This window comes from Coturnix japonica, unplaced genomic scaffold (assembly GCF_054131305.1).
Source record: "Coturnix japonica strain WE unplaced genomic scaffold, WE-NBRP24 Scf183, whole genome shotgun sequence".
NCBI classification, from domain to species: Eukaryota; Metazoa; Chordata; class Aves; order Galliformes; family Phasianidae; genus Coturnix; species Coturnix japonica.
The window spans coordinates 27,143-54,472 of NW_028189086.1; the positions used below are offsets into that span (position 1 = coordinate 27,143).

Consider the following 27,330-nt stretch of genomic DNA (forward strand, 5'->3'; position numbering starts at 1 on the left):
GGGAGACCCCATAGAGACCCCATAGAGACCCAATAGAGAACCCATAGAGACCCCATAGAGACATATACGGACCCCATAGAGTCCCATATAGAGACACCCCATAGACGTCATACAAACAGGAGTTGACAACCCCGGTAATGAATATATGGCCGTGATCCTATAGAAACCCCATAGGGACAGGGAGACCCCATAGAGACCCCATAGGGACAGGGAGAACCCATAGAGACCCCATAGAGACCCTATAGAGACCCCATAGAGCAATAGGGACGGGGAGAACCCATAGAGACCCCATAGACCAATAGGGAAAGGGAGAACCCATAGAGACCCCATAGAGACCCTATAGAGACCCCATAGGGACAGGGAGACCCCATAGAGACCCCATAGGGACAGGGAGACCCCATAGAGACCCCATAGAGACCCCATAGAGCAATAGGGACGGGGAGACCCCATAGAGACCCCATAGAGACCCCATAGAGACCCTATAGAGGGATAGGGATGGGGAGACCCCATAGAGACCCCATAGAGACCCTATAGAGCAATAGGGACGGGGAGACCCCATAGGGACCCCATAGAGACCCCATAGAGACTCTATAGAGCAATAGGGATGGGGAGAACCCATAGAGACCCCATAGAGACCCCATAACCCCATAGAGACCCTATAGAGCAATAGGGATGGGGAGACCCCATAGAGACCCATAGAGACCCCATAGAGACATATAGGGACATTGAGACCCCATAGGGACCCCATAGAGCAATAGGGATGGGGAGAACCCATAGAGACCCCATAGAGGCATATGGGGACATAGAGACCCCATAGGGACCCCATAGAGCCCCATATAGAGCCACCCCATAGAGCCACCCCATAGACGTCATACAGACCGGAGTCGATAACCCCGGTAATGAATATATGGCCGTGACCCTATAGAAAACCCCATAGGGACATGGGGACCCCATAGGGATAGGGAGACCCATAGAGACCCCATAGAGCAATAGGGACAGGGAGACCCATAGGGACCCCATAGGGACAGGGAGACCCCATAGGGACCCCATAGAGCAATAGGGACGGGGAGAACCCATAGAGACCCCATAGAGACCCCATAGAGACCCCATAAAGCAATGGGGACGGGGAGAACCCATAGAGACCCCATAGGGACCCCATAACCCCATAGAGACCCTATAGAGCAATAGGGATGGGGAGACCCCATAGAGACCCCATAGAGATATATAGGGACAGGGAGACCCCATAAAGCACCCCATAGGGACATGGGGACCCATAGAGATCCCATAAAGCAATAGGGACAGGGAGACCCCATAGAGACCCCATAGAGACCCCATAGAGCAATAGGGACAGGGAGAACCCATAGAGACCCCATAGAGACCCCATAACCCCATAGAGACCCTATAGAGCAATAGGGATGGGGAGACCCCATAGAGACCCCATACAGACCCCATAGAGACCCTATAGAGCAATAGGGACGGGGAGAACCCATAGAGACCCCATAGAGACCCCATAGAGACCCCATAACCCCATAGAGACCCTATAGAGCAATAGGGACGGGGAGAACCCATAGAGACCCCATAGAGACCCGATAGAGGCATATAGGGACATTGAGATCCCATAGGGACCCCATAGAGACCCCATAGAGACCCCATAGAGCAATAGGGACGGGGAGAACCCATAGAGACCCCATAGAGATATATAGGGACAGGGAGACCCATAGGGACCCCATAGAGACCCCATAGGGACAGGGAGACCCCATAGAGACCCCATAGGGAGAGGGAGACCCATAGAGACCCCATAGGGACAGGGAGACCCCATAGAGACCCCATAGAGACATACAGGGACATTGAGATCCCATAGGGACCCCATAGACGTCATACAGACCGGAGTCGATAACCCCGGTAATGAATATATGGCCGTGACCCTATAGAAAACCCCATAGGGACAGGGAGACCCATAGAGACCCCATAGAGCAATAGGGACGGGGAGAACCCATAGAGACACCATAGAGACCCCATAGAGATCCCATAGAGACCCTATAGAGCAATAGGGATGGGGAGACCCCATAGAGACCCCATAGAGCAATAGGGATGGGGAGAACCCATAGAGACCCTATAGAGACCCTATAGAGGAATAGGGATGGGGAGACCCCATAGAGACCCCATAGAGACCCAATAGAGAACCCATAGAGACCCCATAGAGACATATACGGACCCCATAGAGTCCCATATAGAGACACCCCATAGACGTCATACAAACAGGAGTTGACAACCCCGGTAATGAATATATGGCCGTGATCCTATAGAAACCCCATAGGGACAGGGAGACCCCATAGAGACCCCATAGGGACAGGGAGAACCCATAGAGACCCCATAGAGACCCTATAGAGACCCCATAGAGCAATAGGGACGGGGAGAACCCATAGAGACCCCATAGACCAATAGGGAAAGGGAGAACCCATAGAGACCCCATAGAGACCCTATAGAGACCCCATAGGGACAGGGAGACCCCATAGAGACCCCATAGGGACAGGGAGACCCCATAGAGACCCCATAGAGACCCCATAGAGCAATAGGGACGGGGAGACCCCATAGAGACCCCATAGAGACCCCATAGAGACCCTATAGAGGGATAGGGATGGGGAGACCCCATAGAGACCCCATAGAGACCCTATAGAGCAATAGGGACGGGGAGACCCCATAGGGACCCCATAGAGACCCCATAGAGACTCTATAGAGCAATAGGGATGGGGAGAACCCATAGAGACCCCATAGAGACCCCATAACCCCATAGAGACCCTATAGAGCAATAGGGATGGGGAGACCCCATAGAGACCCATAGAGACCCCATAGAGACATATAGGGACATTGAGACCCCATAGGGACCCCATAGAGCAATAGGGATGGGGAGAACCCATAGAGACCCCATAGAGGCATATGGGGACATAGAGACCCCATAGGGACCCCATAGAGCCCCATATAGAGCCACCCCATAGAGCCACCCCATAGACGTCATACAGACCGGAGTCGATAACCCCGGTAATGAATATATGGCCGTGACCCTATAGAAAACCCCATAGGGACATGGGGACCCCATAGGGATAGGGAGACCCATAGAGACCCCATAGAGCAATAGGGACAGGGAGACCCATAGGGACCCCATAGGGACAGGGAGACCCCATAGGGACCCCATAGAGCAATAGGGACGGGGAGAACCCATAGAGACCCCATAGAGACCCCATAGAGACCCCATAAAGCAATGGGGACGGGGAGAACCCATAGAGACCCCATAGGGACCCCATAACCCCATAGAGACCCTATAGAGCAATAGGGATGGGGAGACCCCATAGAGACCCCATAGAGACCCCATAGAGACCCTATAGAGGGATAGGGACAGGGAGAACCCATAGAGACCCCATAGAGACCCTATAGAGCAATAAGGATGGGGAGACCCCATAGAGACCCCATAGAGACCCCATAGAGACCCCATAGAGCAATAGGGATGGGGAGACCCCGTAGAGACCCCATAGAGCAATAGGGACAGGGAGAACCCATAGAGACCCAATAGAGACATATAGGGACATAGAGATCCCATAGAGACCCCATAGAGCCCCATATAGAGCCACCCCATAGAGCCACCCCATAGACGTCATACAAACAGGAGTCGATAACCCCGGTAATGAATATATGGCCGTGACCCTATAGAGACCCCATAGGGACATGGGGACCCCATAGGGACCCCATAGGGACAGGGAGACCCATAGAGACCCCATAGAGACCCTATAGAGACCCCATAGGGACAGAGAGACCCCATAGAGACCCCATAGATGTCATACAGACCGGAGTCGACAACCCCGGTAATGAATATATGGCCGTGACCCTATAGAGACCCCATAGGGACAGGGAGACCCATAGAGACCCCATAGAGACCCCATAACCCCATAGAGACCCCATAGAGCAATAGGGATGGGGAGACCCCATAGAGACCCCATAGAGACCCCATAGAGACCCTATAGAGGGATAGGGACAGGGAGAACCCATAGAGACCCCATAGAGACCCTATAGAGCAATAAGGATGGGGAGACCCCATAGAGACCCCATAGAGACCCCATAGAGACCCCATAGAGACCCCATAGAGCAATAGGGATGGGGAGACCCCGTAGAGACCCCATAGAGCAATAGGGACAGGGAGAACCCATAGAGACCCAATAGAGACATATAGGGACATAGAGATCCCATAGAGACCCCATAGAGCCCCATATAGAGCCACCCCATAGAGCCACCCCATAGACGTCATACAAACAGGAGTCGATAACCCCGGTAATGAATATATGGCCGTGATCCTATAGAAAACCCCATAGGGACATGGGGACCCATAGAGACCCCATAGAGACCCTATAGAGGGATAGGGATGGGGAGACCCCATAGAGACCCCATAGAGACCCTATAGAGACCCCATAGGGACAGGGAGACCCAGAGAGACCCCATAGAGACCCCATAACCCCATAGAGACCCCATAGGGACAGGGAGACCCAGAGAGACCCCATAGGGACAGGGAGACCCCATAGAGCCCCATATACAGCCACCCCATAGAGACATACTGCCATGACCCCATACAGCACCCCATAGGGACAGGGAGACCCATAGAGACCCCATAGAGACCCTATAGAGACCCCATAGGGACATGGGGACCCATAGAGATCCCATAGAGACCCCATAACCCCATAGAGACCCTATAGAGCAATAGGGATGGGGAGACCCCATAGAGACCCTAAAGAGGGATAGGGATGGGGAGAACCCATAGAGACCCCATAGAGACCCCATAGAGACCCTATAGAGACCCTATAGAGCAATAGGGATGGGGAGACCCCATAGAGACCCCATAGAGACCCTATAGAGCAATAGGGACAGGGGAGAACCCATAGAGACCCCATAGAGATATATAGGGACAGGGAGACCCATAGAGACCCCATAGAAATATATAGGGACAGGGAGACACCATAGAGACCCCATAGGGACAGGGAGACCCCATAGAGCAATAGGGACGGGGAGAACCCATAGAGACCCCATAGAGACATACAGGGACATTGAGATCCCATAGGGACCCCATAGATGTCATACAAACAGGAGTCGACAACCCCGGTAATGAATATATGGCCGTGACACTATAGAGACCCCATAGGGACATGGGGACCCATAGAGACCCCATAGAGACCCCATAACCCCATAGAGACCCTATAGAGCAATAGGGATGGGGAGACCCCGTAGAGATCCCATAAAGCAATAGGGACAGGGAGAACCCATAGAGACCCCATAGAGACCCCATAGAGACCCCATAGAGATGCCATAGAGACCCTATAGAGCAATAGGGACGGGGAGACCCCATAGAGACCCCATAGAGCAATAGGGATGGGGAGAACCCATAGAGACCCTATAGAGACCCTATAGAGGAATAGGGATGGGGAGACCCCATAGAGACCCCATAGAGACCCTATAGAGCAATAGGGACGGGGAGACCCCATAGGGACCCCATAGAGACCCCATAGAGACTCTATAGAGCAATAAGGATGGGGAAACCCCATAGAGACCCCATAGAGCAATAGGGACAGGGAGACCCCATAGAGACCCCATAGAGACCCCGTAGAGACCCCATAGAGACCCTATAGAGCAATAGGGAACGGAGACCCCATAGAGACCCCATAGAGACCCCATAGAGATCCCATAAAGCAATAGGGACGGGGAGAACCCATAGAGACCCCATAGAGACCCCATAGAGACCCTATAGAGCAATAGGGATGGGGAGAACCCATAGAGACCCCATAGAGACCCCATAGAGATCCCATAAAGCAATAGGGACAGGGAGAACCCATAGAGACCCCATAGAGACCCTATAGAGCCCCATATAGAGCCACCCCATAGACGTCATCCAGACCAGAGTCAACAACCCCGGTACCGAATATATGGCCATGACCCCATACAGCAACACATAGGGACAGGGAGACCCATAGAGACCCCATAGAGACCCTATAGAGACCCCATAACCCCATAGAGATCCATACAGAACCCATATAGAGCCACCCCATAGAGCCACCCCATAGACGTCATCCAGACCATATTCCCCCCATATCTCCCTATATCCCCCCATACCCCCCCTATATCTCCCTACATCCCCCCCATATCCCCATATCTCTCTCCCTGACCCCATGGGGACCCACATCTGACCCCCCCCATCCCCATATCCCCCCATATTTCCCTATATCCCCCCTATATCTCCCTATATCCCCCCTATATTTCCCTATATCCCCCCCATATCCCCCCCCATATCCCCATATCTCTCTCCCTGACCCCAAGGGGACCCACATCTGACCCCGCCCATCCCCCATATCCCCCCATATCTCCCTATATCCCCCCCATATCCCCCCATATCCCCCCCATATCTCCCTATATCCCCCCATATCCCCCCCATATCCCCCATATCCTCCCTATATCTCCCTATATCCCCCCATATCCCCCCATATCCCCATATATCCTCCCTATATTCCCCTATATCCCCCCTACTCCCCATCGCCCCCATATCCCCCCATATCCCCCCTATATCTCTCTATATCCCCCCCATATCCCCATATCTCTCTCCCTGACCCCATGGGGACCCACATCCGACCCCCCCTTATCCCCCATATCCCCCCATATCCTCCCTATATCCCCCCCATATCCCCCCGTATCCCCCTATATCCCCCTATATTCCCCTATATCCCCCCTACTCCCCATCGCCCCTATATCCCCCCATATCCCCCCATATCCCCCCTATATCTCCCTATATCCCCCCCATATCCCCATATCTCTCTCCCTGACCCCATGGGGACCCACATCTGACCCCCCCCATCCCCATACCCCCCCATATTTCCCTATATCCCCCCTATATCTCCCTATATCCCCCCATATTTCCCTATATCCCCCCTATATCTCCCTATATCCCCCCATATTTCCCTATATCCCCCCTATATCTCCCTATATCCCCCCTATATTTCCCTATATCCCCCCCATATCCCCCCCCATATCCCCATATCTCTCTCCCTGACCCCATGGGGAACCACATCTGACCCCCCTTATCCCCCATATCCCCCCATATCCCCCCATATCCCCTCCCATCCCCCCATATCCCCCCATATCCCCCCATATCCCCCCTATATCTCCCTATATCCCCCCCATATCCCCATATCTCTCTCCCTGACCCCATGGGGACCCACATCTGACCCCATATCCCCCCCATATCCCCCCCCATCCCCCATATCCCCCTATATCCCCCTATATCCCCTATATTCCTCTATATCCCCCATATCCCCCCATATCCCCCCTATATTCCCCTATATCCCCCCTACTCCCCATCGCCCCCCATATCTACCCCATATCCCCCCATAGCCCCCCATATCCCCCCTATATCTCCCTATATCCCCCCCATATCCCCATATCTCTCTCCCTGACCCCATGGGGACCCACATCTGACCCCCCCCATCCCCCATATCCCCCCATATCTCCCTATATCCCCCCATATCCCCCCATATCCCCCCATATCCCCCCATATCCCCCTATATTCCTCTATATCCCCCCATATCCCCATATTCCTCTATATCCCCCCTATCCCCCATAGCCCCCATATCCCCCCATATCTCCCTATATCCCCCCATATCCCCCCATATCCTCTCCCATCCCCCTATATCCCCCGTATCCCCCCATATCTCCCCATATCCCCCCATATCCCCCTATATCCCCCTATATCTCCCCATATCCCCCCTATATCTCCCTACATCCCCCCCATATCCCCATATCTCTCTCCCTGACCCCAAGGGGACCCACATCTGACCCCCCTTATCCCCCATATCCCCCCATATCCCCCCATATCCCCTCCCATCCCCCCATATCCCCCCATATCCCCCCATATCCCCCCATATCCCCCCATATCCCCCCTATATCTCCCTACATCCCCCCCATATCCCCATATCTCTCTCCCCGACCCCATGGGGACCCACATCTGACCCCATATCCCCCCCCCTATAGGTCACCCCTTCATCATGACCGTGGGCTGCGTGGCCGGGGACGAGGAATCCTACGAGGTTTTCAAGGACCTGTTTGACCCCGTAATCCAGGACAGACACGGGGGCTACAAACCCACCGACAAGCACCGCACCGACCTCAACCACGAGAACCTCAAGGTGGGGGGGGGATATGGGGTCAATGGGGGAAGTGGGGACATTGGGGTCAATGGGGGCAGTGGGGTCAATGGGGACATTGGGGTGAATGGGGACATTGAGGTCAATCGGGGCATTGGGGTCAGTGGGGACATGGGGGTCAGTGGGGACAGTGGGGACATTGGGGTCAATGGGGGCATTGGGGTCAATGGGGACATTGGGGTCAATGGGGATATTGGGGTCAATGGGGACATTGAGGGTAAGGGGGTCAATAGGGACATTGGGGTCAGTGGGAACACTGGGGTTAATGGGGATATTCGGGTCATTGGGACATTGGGGTCAATGAGGACATTGGGGTCAATTGAGTCAATGGGGACATTGGGGTCAATGGGGACATTGGGGTCAATGGGGTCAATGGGGACATTGGGGGTGAGGGGGACATTATGGTCAATGGGGATATTGGGGTCAATGGGGATATTGGGGTCAATGGGGACATTGGGGTGAATGGGGACATTGGGGCCAGTGGGGACATTGGGGTCAATGGGGGCATTGGGGTGAATGGGGGCATTGGGGTCAATGGGGTTAATGGGGACATTGGGGTCAATGGGGGCAATGGGGTCAATGGGGACATTGGGGTCAATGGGGTCAATGGGGGCATTGGGGTCAATGGAGTCAATGGGGACATTGGGGTCAATGGGGGCATTGGGGTGAATGGGGGCAGTGGGGTCAATGGGGGCAGTGGGGTCAGTGGGGTCAATGGGGACATTGGGGTCTATGGGGGCAGTGGGGTCAGTGGGGTCAATGGGGACATTGGGAGTGAGGATGGCATTGGGGTCAATGGGGGCATTGGGGTGAGGGGGATGTTAGGGTCAATGGGGACATTGGGGTCAATGGAGACATTGGGGACTTTGGGGTCAATGGGGACATTGGGGTCAATGGGGTCAATGGGGACATTGGGGTCTATGGGGGCAGTGGGGACAATGGGGTCAATGGGGACAGTGGGGACATTGGGGTCAATGGGGTCAATGGGGGTATTGGTGTCAATGGGGACATTGGGGTCAATAGGGGCAATGGGGTCAATGGGGTTAATGGGGACATTGGGATCAATGGGGACATTGGGGTCAATGGGACATTGGGGTCAATGGGGACATTGGGGTCAGTGGGGACATTGGGTCAGTGGGGGCACTATAGGGACAGTGGGGTCAATGGGATTAATGGGGTCAATGGGATTAATGGGGGTGATTTAGGGTCAATGGGACCACTGGGGTCATTGGGGTCATTTGGGGTCAATGGGATCACTGGGGAATCATTTGGGGTCAATGGGACCACTAGGGGACCATTAGGGTCAATGGGAACCTTAGGGGGGGCATTTGGGGTCAATGGGACCACTAGGGCCTATTTAGGGTCAGTGTGACCACTGGGGGCTATTTGGGGTCAGTGTGATCACTGAGGCCTATTTGGGGTCAATGGGACCATTGGGGCCTATTTGGGGTCAGTGTGATCACTGGGGGATCATTTGGGGTCAGTAGGACCACTGGGGCCTATTTGGGGTCAGTGTGATCATTGGGGGCCATTTGGGGTCAGTGTGACCACTGGGGGCTATTTGGGGTCAATAGGACCACTGGGGGCTATTTGGGGTCAATAGGACCACTGGGGCCTATTTGGGGTCAATAGGACCACTGGGGCCTATTTGGGGTCAATGGGACCATTGGGGCCTATTTGGGGTCAATGGGACCATTGGGGGCTATTTGGGGCCAATGGGAACCCTAGGGTGGCCATTTGGGGTCAGTGGGACCACTGGGGGCCATTTGGGGTCAATGGGATCATTGGGGGCCATTTAGGGTCAATGGGACCACTGGGGTCATTGGGGTTGGTGGGCTCAATGGGATCCCTGGGGAATCATTTGGGGTCAAGCATTTGGGGTCAATGGGACCTCTGGGGGCCATTTGGGGTCAGTGGGGTCATTGGGGTTGCTAGGCTCAATGGGAACCCTAGGGGGGGCCATTTGGGGTCAATGGGACCACTGGGGCCTATTTGGGGTCAGTGTGACCACTGGGGGGGCCATTTAGGGTCAATGGGAACCCTAGGGGGGGCATTTGGGGTCAGTGGGGTCATTGGGGTTACTAGGCTCAATGGGAACCCTAGGGGGGGCCATTTGGGGTCAATGGGACCACTGGGGCCTATTTGGGGTCAGTAGGACCACTGGGGCCTATTTGGGGTCAGTGTGACCACTGGGGGATCATTTGGGGTCAGTGTGACCAGTGGGGCCTATTTGGGGTCAGTGTGACCACTGGGGGCCATTTGGGGTCAATGGGACCATTGGGGGCTCTTTGGGGTCAATGGGAACCCTAGGGGGGGCATTAGGGGTCAGTGGGGCCACTGGGGCCTATTTAGGGTCAGTGTGACCACTGGGGCCTATTTGGGGTCAGTGTGACCACTGGGGCCTATTTGGGGTCAATGGGACCATTGGGGGCTATTTGGGGCCAATGGGAACCCTAGGGGGGCCATTTGGGGTCAATGGGACCACTGGGGCCTATTTGGGGTCAGTGTGACCACTGGGGGCCATTTGGGGTCAATGGGGTCATTGGGGGCCATTTGGGGTCAGTGGGGTCATTGGGGTTGCTAGGCTCAATGGGAACCCTAGGGGGGGACCATTCGGTGTCAATAGGACCACTGGGGTGTATTTGGGGTCAGTGTGACCACTGGGGCCTATTTGGGGTCAGTGTGACCACTGGGGCCTATTTGGGGTCAATGGGACCACTGGGGGCTATTTGGGGTCAGTGTGACCACTGGGGGCTATTTGGGGTCAGTGTGACCACTGGGGCCTATTTGGTGTCAATGGGACCATTGGGGGCTATTTGGGGCCAATGGGAACCCTAGGGGGGCCATTTGGGGTCAATGGGACCACTGGGGGGGGCATTTAGGGTCAATGGGAACCCTAGGGGGACCATTTGGGGTTAGTAGGACCACTGGGGCCTATTTGGGGTCAGTGGGACCACTGGGGCCTATTTGGGGTCAATGGGACCCTTGGGGGCTATTTGGGATCAATGGGAACCCTAGGGGGGCCATTTGGTGTCAATAGGACCACTGGGGCCTATTTGGGGTCAGTGTGACCACTGGGGTCATTGGGGTCTGTGGGATCAATGGGATCACTGGGGAATCATTTGGGGTCAATGGGACCACTAGGTGACCATTGGGGTCAATGGGAACCTTAGGGGGAGCATTTGGGGTCAATGGGAACCCTAGGGGGGACCATTTGATGTCAATAGGACCACTAGGGCCTATTTGGGGTCAGTGTGACCAGTGGGGGGGCCATTTAGGGTCAATGGGACCTTGGGGTCTGTGGGGTCTGTGGGATCAATGGGATCCCTGGGGAATCATTTGGGGTCAATGGGAACCCTAGGGGGGCCATTTGGGGTCAGTGGGGTCATTGGGGTTGCTAGGCTCAATGGGGACCCTAGGGGGGACCATTTGGGGTCAATAGGACCACTGGGGCCTATTTGGGGTCAGTAGGACCACTAGGGCCTATTTGGGGTCTGTGGGGTCTATGGGGTCCGGATGCTGACGGTCTCTATGGGGCAGGGGGGTGAAGACCTGGACCCCAAATACGTGCTGAGCAGCCGCGTGCGCACGGGGCGCAGCATCAAGGGCTACTCCCTGCCCCCACACTGCAGCCGTGGGGAGCGACGCGCCGTCGAGAAGCTCTCGGTGGAAGGTGAGGGGGGAATAGGGGGGTATTGGGGTCAATGGGGGCATTGGGGTGGATGGGGGTATTGGGGTCAATGGGGGTATTGGGGTGAATGGGGATATTGGGGTCAATGGGGGTATTGGGGTGAGTGGGGTCAATGGGGACATTGGGGTCAATGGGGTCAATGGGGTGAATGGGGGTATTGGGGTCAATGGGGGTATTGGGGTCAATGGGGGCAATGGGGGCAATGGGAACATTGGGGTCAATGGGGTTAATGGGGGTATTGGGGTCAATGGGGTCAATGGGGGCAATGGAGTCAATGGGGTTAATGGGGGTATTGGGGTCAGTGGGGGCTTTGGGTCAATGGGGACATTGGGGTCAATGGGGGCATTGGGGGTAAGGGGGACATTGGGGTCAATGGGGACATTGGGGACAGTGGGGACATTGGGGTGAATGGGGACATTGTGGTCAATGGGGGCATTGAGGTCAATGGGGGACATTGGGGTCAATGGGGGCAGTGGGGTCAATGGGGACATTGGAGTGAATGGGGGCAATGGGGGCAATGGGATGAATGGGAGCAATGGGGTGAATGGGGTCAGTGGGGGCATTGGGGTCAGTGGGGACACTGGGGTCAATGGGGGCAATGGGGACAGGGAGTCAATGGGGACAATGGGGACAATGGGGACAATGGGGGGTGTTGGGGGCAGTGGGGACATTGGGGGATGAATAGGGGACAGTGGGGGCATTGGGGTCAATGGGGACATTGGGGTCAATGGGGGCAATGGGGTCAATGAGGGCATTGGTGTCAATGGGGACACTGGTTGCAATGGGGCTATTGTTGTCAATGGGGCTATTGTTATCAATGGGGCCTGACCGTGGGGGCGTGCTCTGATTGGAGGAGCAGCCCGGAGTGGGCGTGGTCTGATTGATGAATGGGGGCATGAATGGAGTTCTGGGTGCAATGGGCGTGGTCTGAGAAGTGGGCGTGGCCTATTTCAATGTGGGCGTGGCCTGTTTGATAGTGGCCATGGTCTGAATGGGGAACATGGCCATGAATGGAGCTTATGATTTAATGGGGGGGGGTCTGCTCCGAGTGGGCGTGGCCTATTGGGTTGTGGGCGTGGCCTATGGGGTGTGGGCGTGGCCTATTGGGTTGTGGGCGTGGCCTGTGGGGTGTGGGCGTGGTCTATGGGATGTGGGTGTGGCCTGGCACTACAGCCCCCCATCTGACCCTATAACCCCCATCTGACCCTATATGACCCTATAACCCCCATCTCACCCTATAACCCCCATCTGACCCTATAACCCATATCTGACCCTATAACCCATATCTGACCCTATATCTCCCAGCTCTGAACAGCCTGGACGGGGAGTTCAAGGGCCGCTATTACCCCCCCTATATGACCCTACAGCCCCCTATATGACCCCATATGACCCTATAACCCATATCTGACCCTATAACTCCCCTATACCCCCCAGCACTGAACAGCCTGGACGGGGAGTTCAAGGGCCGCTATTACCCCCCCTATAACCCCCATCTGATCCTATAACCCTCATCTCACCCTATATCCCCCTATATGACCCTATATCCCCCTATATGACCCTATAACCCCCATCTGACCCTATATGACCCTATAACCCCCATCTGACCCTATATGACCCTACATCCCCCCATCTGACCCTATAACCCCCATCTGACCCTACAGCCCCCATCCGACCCTATAACCCCCATCTGACCCTATATGACCCTATAACCCCCATCTGACCCTACTTCCCCCTATATGACCCTACATCCCCCTATATGACCCTATAACCCCCATCTGACCCTACATCCCCCTATATGACCCTATAGCCCCCCATCTGACCCTATAGCCCCCATATGACCCTATATGACCCTATAACCCATATCTGACCCTATAACTCCCTATATGACCCTATAACCCATATCTGACCCTATATGACCCTATAACCTCCATATAACCCTATATCCCCCCAGCTCTGAACAGCCTGGACGGGGAGTTCAAGGGCCGCTATTACCCCCCCTATATGACCCTATAACCCCCATCTGACCCTATAACCCCCATCTGACCCTATATCCCCCTATCTCACCCTATAACCCCCATCTCACCCTATAGCCCCCTATATGACCCTATAACCCCCATCTCTTCCTCCATCCCCCAGCACTGAACAGCCTGGACAGGGAGTTCAAGGGCCGCTATTACCCCCCCTATATGACCCTCCATCCCCCTATATGACCCTATAACCCCCATCTGACCCTATATGACCCTATAGCCCCCATCCGACCCTATAACCCCCATCTAACCCTATATCCCCCCCCAGCACTGAACAGCCTGGACGGGGAGTTCAAGGGCCGCTATTACCCCCCCTATATGACCCTACAGCCCCCTATATGACCCTATATGACCCTATAACCCCCATCTCACCCTATATGACCCTATAACCCCCTATATGACCCTATAACCCCCATCATCTCACCCTATAATCCCCATCTGACCCTATAACCCCCTATATGACCCTATAACCCCCATATAACCCCCATCTGACCCTATATGACCCTATAACCCCCATCTGAACCTATATGACCCTATAACCCCCATCATCTCACCCTATAATCCCCATCTGACCCTATAACCCCCTATATGACCCTATAACCCCCATATAACCCCCATCTGACCCTATATGACCCCATAACCCCCTATATGACCCTATAACCCATATCTGACCCTATAACCCATATCTGACCCTATATCCCCCCCCCAGCACTGAACAGCCTGGACGGGGAGTTCAAGGGCCGCTATTACCCCCCCTATATGACCCTATAGCCCCCTATATGACCCTATATGACCCTATAACCCCCTATATGACCCTATAACCCCCATATAACCCCCATCCAACCCTATAACCCCCATCTGACCCTATATCCCACCCCCAGCTCTGAACAGCCTGGACGGTGAGTTCAAGGGCCGCTATTACCCCCCCTATATGACCCTATAACCCCCATATAACCCCCATCTGACCCTATAACCCCCATCTGACCCTATCTGACCCCATAACCCCCTATATGACCCTATAACCCCTATATAACCCTATATCCCCCCCCAGCACTGAACAGCCTGGATGGTGAGTTCAAGGGCCGCTATTACCCCCCCTATATGACCCTACAGCCCCCTATCTGACCCTATAACCCCCATATAACCCCCATCTCACCCTATATGCCCCCCCAGCACTGAACAGCCTGGACGGGGAGTTCAAGGGCCGCTATTACCCCCCCTATATGACCCTATAGCCCTCATCTGACCCTACATCCCCCCATCCAACCCTATAACCCCCATCTAACCCTATATCCCCCTATATGACCCTACAGCCCCCTATATGACCCTATATGACCCTATATCCCCCTATATGACCCTATAACCCCCATCTAACCCTATATCCCCCAGCTCTGAACAGCCTTGACGGTGAGTTCAAGGGCCGCTATTACCCCCCCTGTATGACCCTATAACCCCCATATAACCCCCATCTGACCCTATATGACCCTATATCCCCCTATATGACCCTATAACCCGTATCTGACCCTATATCCCCCCCCAGCTCTGAACAGCCTGGATGGGGAGTTCAAGGGCCGCTATTACCCCCCCTATATGACCCTACAGCCCCCTATATGACCCTATAACCCCCATATAACCCCCATCTGACCCTATATGACCCTATAACCCATATCTGACCCTATAACCCATATAACCCTATATCCCCCCAGCTCTGAACAGCCTGGACGGGGAGTTCAAGGGCCGCTATTACCCCCCCTATATGACCCTATAGCCCCCATCTGACCCTATATGACCCTATATCCCCCTATATGACCCTATAACCCATATCTGACCCTATAACCCATATCTGACCCTATAACCCCCAGCTCTGAACAGCCTGGACGGGGAGTTCAAGGGCCGCTATTACCCCCCCTATATGACCCTATAACCCCCTATATGACCCTATAGCCCCCTATCCAACCCTATATGACCCTATATCCCCCTATATGACCCTATAACCCCCATCTAACCCCCATCTGACCCTATATGACCCTATAACCCCCATCTAACCCCCATCTAACCCTATATGACCCTATAACCCCCATCTGACCCTATATGACCCTATAACCCCCATATAACCCCCATCTGACCCTATATGACCCTATAACCCCCATATAACCCCCATCTGACCCTATATGACCCTATAACCCCCATATAACCCCCATCTGACCCTATAACCCCCATATAACCCCCATCTGACCCTATATGACCCTATAACCCCCATATAACCCCCATCTAACCCTATATGACCCTATAACCCCCATATAACCCCCATCTGACCCTATATGACCCTATAACCCCCATATAACCCCCATCTGACCCTATATGACCCTATAACCCCCATATAACCCCCATATAACCCCCATCTGACCCTATATGACCCTATAACCCCCATATAACCCCCATCTAACCCTATATGACCCTATAACCCCCATATAACCCCCATCTAACCCTATATGACCCTATAACCCCCATCTAACCCCCATCTAACCCTATATGACCCTATAACCCCCATATAACCCCCATCTGACCCTATATGACCCTATAACCCCCATATAACCCCCATCTGACCCTATATGACCCTATAACCCCCATATAACCCCCATCTGACCCTATCTGACCCTATAACCCATATCTGACCCTATAACCCATCTAACCCTATACCCCCCAGCTCTGAACAGCCTGGACGGGGAGTTCAAGGGCCGCTATTACCCCCCCTATAAACCCCATGTGACCCTATAACCCCCATATAACTCCCATCTGACCCTATATGACCCTATAACCCCCTATCTGACCCTATAACCCATATAACCCTATATACCCCAGCTCTGAACAGCCTGGACGGGGAGTTCAAGGGCCGCTATTACCCCCCCTATATGACCCTATAACCCCCATATAACCCCCATATAACCCCCATCTAACCCTATATGACCCTATAACCCATATCTGACCCTATATGACCCTATAACCCATATCTGACCCTATAACCCCCCAGCACTGAACAGCCTGGACGGGGAGTTCAAGGGCCACTATTACCCCCCCTATATGACCCTACAGCCCCCTATATGACCCTATAGCCCCCATCTGACCCTATCTGACCCTATAACCCCCTATATGACCCTATAACCCCCATATAACCCTATATCCCCCCCCAGCACTGAACAGCCTGGACGGGGAGTTCAGGGGCCGCTATTACCCCCACTATATGACCCTATAACCCCCATATAACCCCCATCTGACCCTATATCCCCCTATATGACCCTATAACCCCCATCTAACCCTATATCCCCCCCCAGCACTGAACAGCCTGCACGGGGAGTTCAAGGGCCGCTATTACCCCCCCTATATGACCCTACAGCCCCCTATATGACCCTATAACCCCCATATAACCCCCATCTGACCCTATATGACCCTATAACCCATATCTGACCCTATAACAACCCCCATCTGACCCTATAACCCATATCTCACCCTATAACCCCCAGCTCTGAACAGCCTGGACAGGGAGTTCAAGGGCCGCTATTACCCCCCCTATATGACCCTACAGCCCCTTATATGACCCTATAACCCCCATATAACCCCCATCTGACCCTATAACTCCCCTATAACCCCCATCTGACCCTATAACTCCCTATATGACCCCATAACCCCCTATATGACCCTATAACTCCCCTATATCTCCCCCCAGCACTGAACAGCCTGGATGGGGAGTTCAAGGGCCGCTATTACCCCCCCTATAACCCCCATCTGACCCTATATGACCCTATAACCCATATCTGACCCTATAACTCCCCTATAACCCCCATCTGACCCTATAACTCCCCTATAACCCCCATCTGACCCTATAACTCCCTATATGACCCTATAACCCCCATCTGACCCTATATGACCCTATAACCCCCATCTGACCCTATCTGACCCTATAACCCCCTATATGACCCTATAACCCATATCTGACCCTATAACCCATATCTAACCCTATATCCCTCAGCTCTGAACAGCCTGGACGGGGAGTTCAAGGGCCGCTATTACCCCCCCTATATGACCCTATAACCCATATCTGACCCTATATGACCCTCCATCCCCCTATATGACCCCATAACCCCCTATATGACCCTATAACCCATATCTGACCCTATATGACCCTATAACCCCCTATATCCCCCCCCAGCACTGAACAGCCTGGATGGGGAGTTCAAGGGCCGCTATTACCCCCCCTATATGACCCTACATCCCCCTATATGACCCTATAACCCCCATATAACCCCCATCTGACCCTATATGACCCTATAACCCCCATCTCACCCTATATGACCCTATAACCCCCCATCTGACCCTATAACTCCCCTATAACCCCCATCTGACCCTATAACTCCCCTATATCCCCCCAGCTCTGAACAGCCTGGACGGGGAGTTCAAGGGCCGCTATTACCCCCCCTATATGACCCTACAGCCCCTTATATGACCCTATAACTCCCCTATAACCCCCATCTGACCCTATAACTCCCCTATAACCCCCATCTGACCCTATAACTCCCTATATGACCCTATAACCCCCATATAACCCTATATCCCCCCCCAGCTCTGAACAGCCTGGACGGGGAGTTCAAGGGCCGCTATTACCCCCCCTGTATGACCCTATAACCCCCATATAACCCCCATCTAACCCTATATGACCCTATAACCCCCATATAACCCCCATCTAACCCTATATGACCCTATAACCCCCATATAACCCCCATCTGACCCTATATGACCCCATAACCCCCTATATGACCCTATAACCCCCATATAACCCCCATCTCACCCTATATGACCCTATATCCCCCTATATGACCCTATAACCCATATCTGACCCTATATCCCCCAGCTCTGAACAGCCTGGACGGGGAGTTCAAGGGCCGCTATTACCCATTGAAGGCCATGACGGAGCAGGAGCAGCAGCAGCTCATTGACGATCATTTCCTGTTCGATAAACCCGTGTCACCTCTGCTGCTGGCGTCGGGGATGGCACGAGACTGGCCCGACGCAAGGGGGATATGGTGGGTAATGGGGGGCAATGGGGGTAATGGGGGGCAATGGGGGTAATGGGGGTAATGGGGGGCAATGGGGGGCAATGGGGGTAATGGGGGGCAATGGGGGTAATGGGGGTAATGGGGGTAATGGGGGGCAATGGGGGTAATGGGGGTAATGGGGGGTAATGGGGGGCAATGGGGGTAATGGGGTGGGATAATGGGGTGGGATGGGATGGGATATGGTGGGTGGGGGGTAATGGGGGTAATGGGGGGCAATGGGGGTAATGGGGGGCAATGGGGTAATGGGGTAATGGGGGTAATGGGGGCAATGGGGGTAATGGGGGTAATGGGGGGTAATGGGGGGCAATGGGGGTAATGGGGTGGGGTAATGGGGTGGGGTAATGGGGTGGGGTAATGGGGTGGGGTGGGGGGCAATGGGATGGGGGTAATGGGGTGGGGTGGGATGGGATATGGGGTGGGATGGGGGCAATGGGGTGGGGTGGGGGGCAATGGGATGGGGGTAATGGGGTGGGGGGCAATGGGGTGGGATGGGATGGGGTGGGGGTAATGAGGTGGGATGGGGGTAATGGGGTGGGATAATGGGGTGGGGTGGGGGGCAATGGGATGGGGGTAATGGGGTGGGATGGGATGGGGGTAATGGGGTGGGGTGGGGGGAATGGGGGGGTGGGGGGGTCAGATTGGGGGGATGTAGGGTCAGATGGGGGCTTATAGGGTCAGATGGGGGGCTATAGGGTCAGATGGGGGGCTATAGGGTCATATAGGGGGATGGAGGGGCACGTGGGGGCTATAGGGTCAGATTGGGGCTATAGGGCTAGATGGGGAAATGGAGGGTGAAATGGGGGGCTATAGGGTCAGATGGGGGCTGTAGGGTCAGATGGGGGATGTAGGGTCAGATGGGGGGATGTAGGGTCAGATGGGTGGTTAATGGGGTGGGATAATGGGGTGGGATGGGATGGGATGGGGTGGGGGTGATGGGGTGGGGTGGGGGGCAATGGGGTGGGGTGGGATAATGGGATGGGATGGGATGGCACGAGACTGGCCCGACGCGAGGGGGATATGGTGGGTGGGGGGTAATGGGGGTAATGGGGGCAATGGGGGTAATGGGGTGGGGGTAATGGGGTGGGGGGTAATGGGGTAATGGGGGGCAATGAGGGTAATGGGGGTAATGGGGGTAATGGGGGGCAATGGGGGTAATGGGGGTAATGGGGTGGGATAATGGGGTGGGATGGGATGGATATGGTGGGTGGGGGGTAATGGGGTGGGGGGGATATGGGATGGGATAATGGGATGGGATGGGATGGGATGGGGTGGGATGGGATGAAATGGGATGGGGGGTCAGATTGGGGCTATAGAGTCAGATGGGGGGCTGTAGGGTTAGATGGGGGGCTATAGGGTCAGATGGGGGCTATAGAGTCAGATGGGGGTTATAGGGTCAGATGGGGGGCTATAGGGTCATATGGGGGAGATAATGGGATGGGATGGGGTTGATGGGGTGGGGTGGGATAATGGGATGGGGTGCGGTGGGGTGGGATGGGATGGGATGGGATGGGGGTAATGGGATGGGATAATGGGGTGGGATGGGGGTAATGGGGTGGGATGGGATGGGATGGGGGTAATGGGATGGGGTGGGGGCAATGGGGTGGGGGGGTAATGGGGTGGCATGGAATGGGATGGGATGGGATAATGGGATGGGATGGGATGGCACGAGACTGGCCCGACGCGAGGGGGATATGGTGGGTGGGGGTAATGGGGGTAATGGGGGGCAATGGGGGTAATGGGGGTAATGGGGGTAATGGGGGGCAATGGGGGTAATGGGGGCAATGGGGGTAATGGGGGGCAATGGGGGTAATGGGGTTAATGGGGGTAATGGGGGTAATGGGGGTAATGGGGGGCAATGGGGGTAATGGGGGTAATGGGGGTAATGGGGTAATGGGGGTAATGGGGGGCAATGGGGGTAATGGGGGTAATGGGGGTAATGGGGGTAATGGGGGTAATGGGGGTAATGGGGGGCAATGGGGGTAATGGGAGTAATGGGGGTAATGGGGGTAATGGGGTAATGGGGGTAATGGGGGTAATGGAGGTAATGGGGGTCAATGGGGGTAATGGGGGTAATGGAGGTAATGGGGGTAATGGAGGTAATGGGGGTAATGGGGGTAATGGGGGGCAATGGGGGTAATGGGGGTAATGGGGGGCAATGGGGGTAATGGGGGTAATGGGGGTAATGGGGGGCATGGGGGTAATGGGGGTAATGGGGTAATGGGGGGCAATGGGGGTAATGGGGGTAATGGGGGGCAATGGGGGTAATGGGGGGCAATGGGGGTAATGGGGTAATGGGGGCAATGGGGGCAATGGGGGCAATGGGGGTAATGGGGGAATGGGGCATGGGGGTAATGGGGGGCAATGGGGGTAATGGGGGTAATGGGGGTAATGGGGGGCAATGGGGTAATGGGGGGCAATGGGGGTAATGGGGGTAATGGGGGTAATGGGGGTAATGGGGGTAATGGGGGCAATGGGGTAATGGGGGTAATGGGGGCAATGGGGGTAATGGGGGTAATGGGGGCAATGGGGGCAATGGGGGTAATGGGGGTAATGGGGGGTAATGGGGGCAATGGGGGCAATGGGGGCCAATGGGGGCAATGGGGGTAATGGGGGGCAATGGGGGTAATGGGGGTAATGGGGGGTAATGGGGGGCAATGGGGGTAATGGGGGCAATGGGGGTAATGGGGGTAATGGGGGTAATGGGGGGCAAGGGGGTAATGGGGGTAATGGGGGTAATGGGGGGTAATGGGGTGGGGGGCAATGGGGTGGGATAATGGGGGGCAATGGGGGTAATGGGGTGGGATAATGGGGTGGGATAATGGGGTGGGATGGGGGTAATGGGGTGGGGTGGGGGGATATGGTGGGTGGGGGGCAATGGGATGGGATGGGGGGCAATGGGATGGGGGTAATGGGGTGGGGTGGGGGTATTGGGATGGGGTGGGGGGCAATGGGATGGGATAATGGATGGGGGTAATGGGGTGGGATGGGATGGGATGGGATGGGATGGGATGGGGGTAATGGGGTGGGGTTGGGGTAATGGGATGGGATGGGGGTGATGGGGTGGGGTGGGATGGGATGGGGGTAATGGGGTGGGGGGCAATGGGATGGGATGGGATGGGATGGGGGCTATAATGAGGTGGGATAGGGGGCAATGGGATGGGATGGGGGTAATGGGGTGGGGGGCAATGGGATGGGATGGGGGTAATGGGATGGGATGGGATGGCACGAGACTGGCCCGACGCGAGGGGGATATGGTGGGTGGGGGGCAATGGGGGTAAGTGGGGGTAATGGGGTGGGGTGGGGGTAATGGGGTGGGGTAGGGGGCAATGGGATGGGATGGGGGGTCAGATGGGGGCTATAGGGTCAGATGGGGGGATGTAGGGTCATATAGGGGGATGTAGGGTCAGATGGGGGGCTATAGGGTCAGATGGGGGGGCTACATGGTCAGATGAAAGAGCATAGGACCAGAGGAGCAGCTGTAGGGTCAGATGGGGGCTATAGGGTCAGATAGGGGCTGTAGGGGCACATGGGGGGCTGTGGGGGTCACAAGAGATCTGTTGGGTCAGATGGGGGAAGGAGGGTGAAAATGGGGGGCTATAGGGTCAGATGGGGGGCTATAGGGTCAGATGGGGGCTATAGGGTCAGATAGGGGGCTGTAGGGTCCGATGGGGGGATGTAGGGTCAGATGGGGGGATGTAGGGTGAAATGGGGGCTATAGAATCAGATGGGGGATGTAGGGTCAGATAGGGGGGCTGTAGGGTCATATAGGGGGATGTAGGGTGAGATGAGGGCTATAGGGTCAGATGGGGGGATGTAGGGTGAAATGGGGGCTGTAGGGTCAGATGGGGGATATAGGGTCAGATGGGAGGATGGAGGGTGAAATGGGGAGCTATAGGGTCAGATGGGGGGCTATAGGGTCAGATGGGGGCTATAGGGTCACATGAGGGCTATAGGGTCAGATGGGGGGCTGTAGGGTCAGATGGGGGCTATAGGGTCAGATGGGGGCTATAGGGTCAGATGGGGGATGGAGGGTCATATAGGGGGATGGAGGGTCAGATGGGGGGCTATAGGTCAGATGGGGGCTATAGGGTCAGATGGGGGGGATAATGGGATGGGATGGGGGTGATGGGGTGGGGTGGGATAATGGGATGGGGTGGGGTGGGGTGGGATGGAATGGGATGGGATGGGGGTAATAGGGTGGGATGGGATGGGATGGGGAGGGGCTTCAGTGGGGACAGCATTGGGGTGGGGACAGGAATGGGATGGGGACAGTATTGGGATGGGGACAGGGATGGGATGGGATGTGATGGGGTGGGGTGGGATGGGATGGGATGGGGGCTATAATGAGGTGGGATAGGGGGCAATGGGATGGGATGGGGGTAATGGGGTGTGGGATGGGATGAGATGGGATGGGGGTAATGGGGGTGGGGGTAATGGGGTGGGGGGCAATGGGATGGGATGGGGGTAATGGGGTGGGATGGGATGAGATGGGATGGGGGTAATGGGGTGGGGGTAATGGGGTGGGGGGCAATGGGATGGGATGGGGGTAATGGGGTGGGATGGGATGGGATAATGGGATGGGATGGGGGTAATGGGGTGGGGTGGGGTGGGATAATGGGATGGGATGGGATGGCACGAGACTGGCCCGACGCGAGGGGGATATGGTGGGTGGGGGGCAATGGGGGTAATGGGGTGGGATAATGGGGTGGGATGGGGTGGGGGTAATGGGGTGGGATAATGGGATGGGATGGGATAATGGGGTGGGATAATGGGGTGGGATGGGGTAATGGGATGGGATGGGGGGCAATGGGGTGGGGATGGGGGTAATGGGGTGGGGGTGGGGGGCAATGGGATGGGATGGGATGGCCAGAGACTGGCCCGACGCGAGGGGATATGGTGTGTGGGGGGCAATGGGGGTAATGGGGGGCAATGGGGGTAATGGGGTGGGATAATGGGGTGGGATGGGGGTAATGGGGTGGGGTGGGGGATATGGTGGGTGGGGGGTAATGGGGGTAATGGGGTGGGGGCTATAATGAGGTGGGGATGGGGGGCAATGGGATGGGGGTAATGGGATGGGATGGGGGTCAGATGGGGGCTATAGGGTCAGATGGGGGGATGTAGGGTCAGATGGGGTATGTAGGGTGGAGATGAGGGCTATAGGGTCAGATGGGGGCTATAGGGTCAGATGGGGGACTGTGGGGTCAGATCTGGGCTATAGAGTCAGATGGGGGGCTATAGGGTCATATAGGGGGCTATAGGGTCAGATGGGGGCTATAGGGTCAGGTGGGGGGATGTAGGGTCAGATGGGGGCTATAGGGTCAGGATGGGAGCTATAGGGTCAGCAGGGGGGATGTAGGGTCAGATGGGGGAATGTAGGAGCACATGGGGGGATGTAGGGTCAGATGGGGGCTATAGGGTCCAATGGGGAATGTAGGTGTACATGGGGGGCTATAGGGTCAGATGGGGGCTGTAGGGTCAGATTGGGGCTATAGGGTCAGATGGGGGCTATAGGGTCAGATGGGGGCTGTAGGGTCAGATTGGGGCTATAGGGTCAGATAGGGGGCTGTAGGGTCAGATGGGGGATGTAGTGTCAGATGGGGGCTATAGGGTCAGATAGGGGCTGTAGGGTCAGATGGGGGGATGTAGGGTCATATAGGGGGATGGAGGGTCAGATGGGGGCTATAGGGTCAGATGGGGGATGTAGGGTCAGATGGGGGCTATAGGGTTAGATGGGGGATGTAGGGTCAGATGGGGGCTATAGGGTCAGATGGGGGCTATAGGGTCAGATGGGGGGATGTAGGGGCACATGGGGTATGGAGGGTCAGGTGAGGGGTTATAGGATCAGATGGGGGGGATAATGGGATGGGGCTAATGGGGTGGGATGGGGTGGGATGGGATGGGATGGGATGGGGTGGGGGTAATGGGGTGGGGTGGGGGATAATGGGGTGGGATGGGGGGCAATGGGGTGGGATGGGATGGGATAATGGGGTGGGGTGGGGGGCAATGGGATGGGATGGGGGATATGGGGTGGGATGGGGGGTAATGGGGTGGGGATGGGGGTAATGGGGTGGGATGGGATGGGGTGGGGGTAATGGGGTGGGATGGGGGTAATGGGGGCAATGGGGGGTAATGGGGTGGGGTGGGATGGGGTGGGGGTAATGGGGTGGGATGGGGGTAATGGGGGGCAATGGGGGGCAATGGGGGTAATGGGGTGGGATAATGGGGTGGGATAATGGGGTGGGATAATGGGGTGGGATAATGGGGTGGGATGGGGGTAATGGGGTGGGGGTGGGGGGCAATGGGGTGGGATGGGGGTAATGGGATGGGATGGGGGGTCAGATGGGGGCTATAGGGTCATATGGGGGCTATAGGGTCAGATGGGGAAATGGAGGGTGAAATGGGGGGCTATAGGGTCAGATGGGGGCTATAGGGTCATATAGGGGGATGGAGGGGCACGTGGGGGCTATAGGGTCAGATGGGGGGCTATAGGGTCAGATGGGGGCTATAGGGTCAGATAGGGGCTATAGGGTCAGATGGGGGATGTAGGGTCATATAGGGGGATGTAGGGTCAGATGGGGGGATGTAGGGTCAGATGGGGGGCTATAGGGTCAGATGGGGGCTATAGGGTCTGAAGGGGGATGTAGGGGCACATGGGGGGATGTAGGATGAAATGGGGGCTATAGGGTCAGATAGGGGGCTGTAGGGTCAGATGGGGGGATGTAGGGTCAGATGGGGGGATGTAGGGTCAGATGGGTGGTTAATGGGGTGGGATAATGGGGTGGGATGGGGTGGGGGTAATGGGTGGGGGGCAATGAGATGGGATGGGATGGGGTGGGGGGCAATGGGATGGGATGGGGGCAATGGGGTGGGGTGGGGGTAATGGGGTGGGATGGGGGGCAATGGGATGGGATGGGGGCAATGGGATCAGATGGGATAATGGGATGGGATGGGGGCAATGGGATGGGATGGGATGGAATGGGATGGGATGGGGGTAATGGGTGGGGTAGGGGGCAATGGGATGGGATGGGATGGGATGGCACGAGACTGGCCCGACGCGAGGGGGATATGGTGGGGTGGGGGGTAATGGGGGTAATGGGGGGCAATGGGGGTAATGGGGGGCAATGGGGGTAATGGGGGTAATGGGGGTAATGGGGGGCAATGGGGGTAATGGGGGTAATGGGGTGGGATAATGGGGTGGGATGGGATGGGGATGGGGATAATGGGGTGGGGGTAATGGGGTGGGATGGGGGTGATGGGGGGGATAATGGGATGGGGGGGATATGGTGGGTGTGGGGTGGGGGGAATGGAGGGTAATGGTGTGGGGGGTAATGGGGTCGGATGGGGGTAATGGGGTGGGGGTAATGGGGTGGGATGGGATGGGATGGGATGGGGGTGATGGGGTGGGGATAATGGGATGGGATGGGATGGGATGGGATGTAGGGTCAGATGGGGGCTATAGGGTCAGATGGGGGGATAATGGGATGGGATGGGGGTAATGGGATGGGATGGGATGGGATGGGATGGGATGGGATGGGGGCTATAATGAGGTGGGATAGGGGGCAATGGGATGGGATGGGGGTGATGGGGTGGGGGTGGGATGGGATGGGATGGGGGCTATAATGAGGTGGGATAGGGGGCAATGGGATGGGATGGGATGGGGGTAATGGGGTGGGGGGCAATGGGATGGGATGGGGGTAATGGGATGGGGATGGCACGAGACTGGCCCGACGCCAGGGGGATATGGTGGGTGGGGGGCAATGGGGGTAATGGGGTGGGGGGTAATGGGGGGCAATGGGGGTAATGGGGGGCAATGGGGGTAATGGGGGGTAATGGGGTGGGATAATGGGGTGGGATAATGGGGTGGGATGGGGGTAATGGGGTGGGGGGCAATGGGATGGGGGCTATAATGAGGTGGGATGGGATGGGGCTGATGGGGTGGGGGGCAATGGGATGGGATGGGATGGGATGGGATGGGATGGGATGGGATGGGATGGGATGGGATGGGATGGGATGGGATGGGGGATAATGGGGTGGGATAATGGGGTGGGATAATGGGATGGGATAATGGTATGGATAATGGGGTGGGATAATGGGATGGGATAATGGGATGGGATAATGGGATGGGATAATGGGGTGGGATAATGGGATGGGATAATGGGGTGGGATAATGGGATGGGATAATGGGGTGGGATAATGGGGTGGGATAATGGGGTGGGGGCAATGGGGTGGGATAATGGGGAGGGATAATGGGATGGGATAATGGGATAATGGGA

General features: G+C 56.0%; 1 protein-coding gene across 1 annotated transcript in view; it reads left to right on the top strand.

Moving 5' to 3' along the window:
* LOC146751011 (creatine kinase M-type) overlaps positions 1 to 19,024 on the top strand; it is a gene marked incomplete at its 3' end in the record, with an annotated part of 36,761 nt that extends 17,737 nt beyond the window's left edge. Inside the window, exons 3-5 of the mRNA XM_085535804.1 lie at positions 8,056 to 8,210; positions 11,769 to 11,901; positions 18,853 to 19,024. Of these exons, the coding sequence (XP_085391930.1) occupies positions 8,056 to 8,210; positions 11,769 to 11,901; positions 18,853 to 19,024 (460 nt within the window). The remainder of the gene's footprint in view (positions 1 to 8,055; positions 8,211 to 11,768; positions 11,902 to 18,852) is intronic.
* Between the last annotated feature and the right edge of the window lie 8,306 nt (positions 19,025 to 27,330).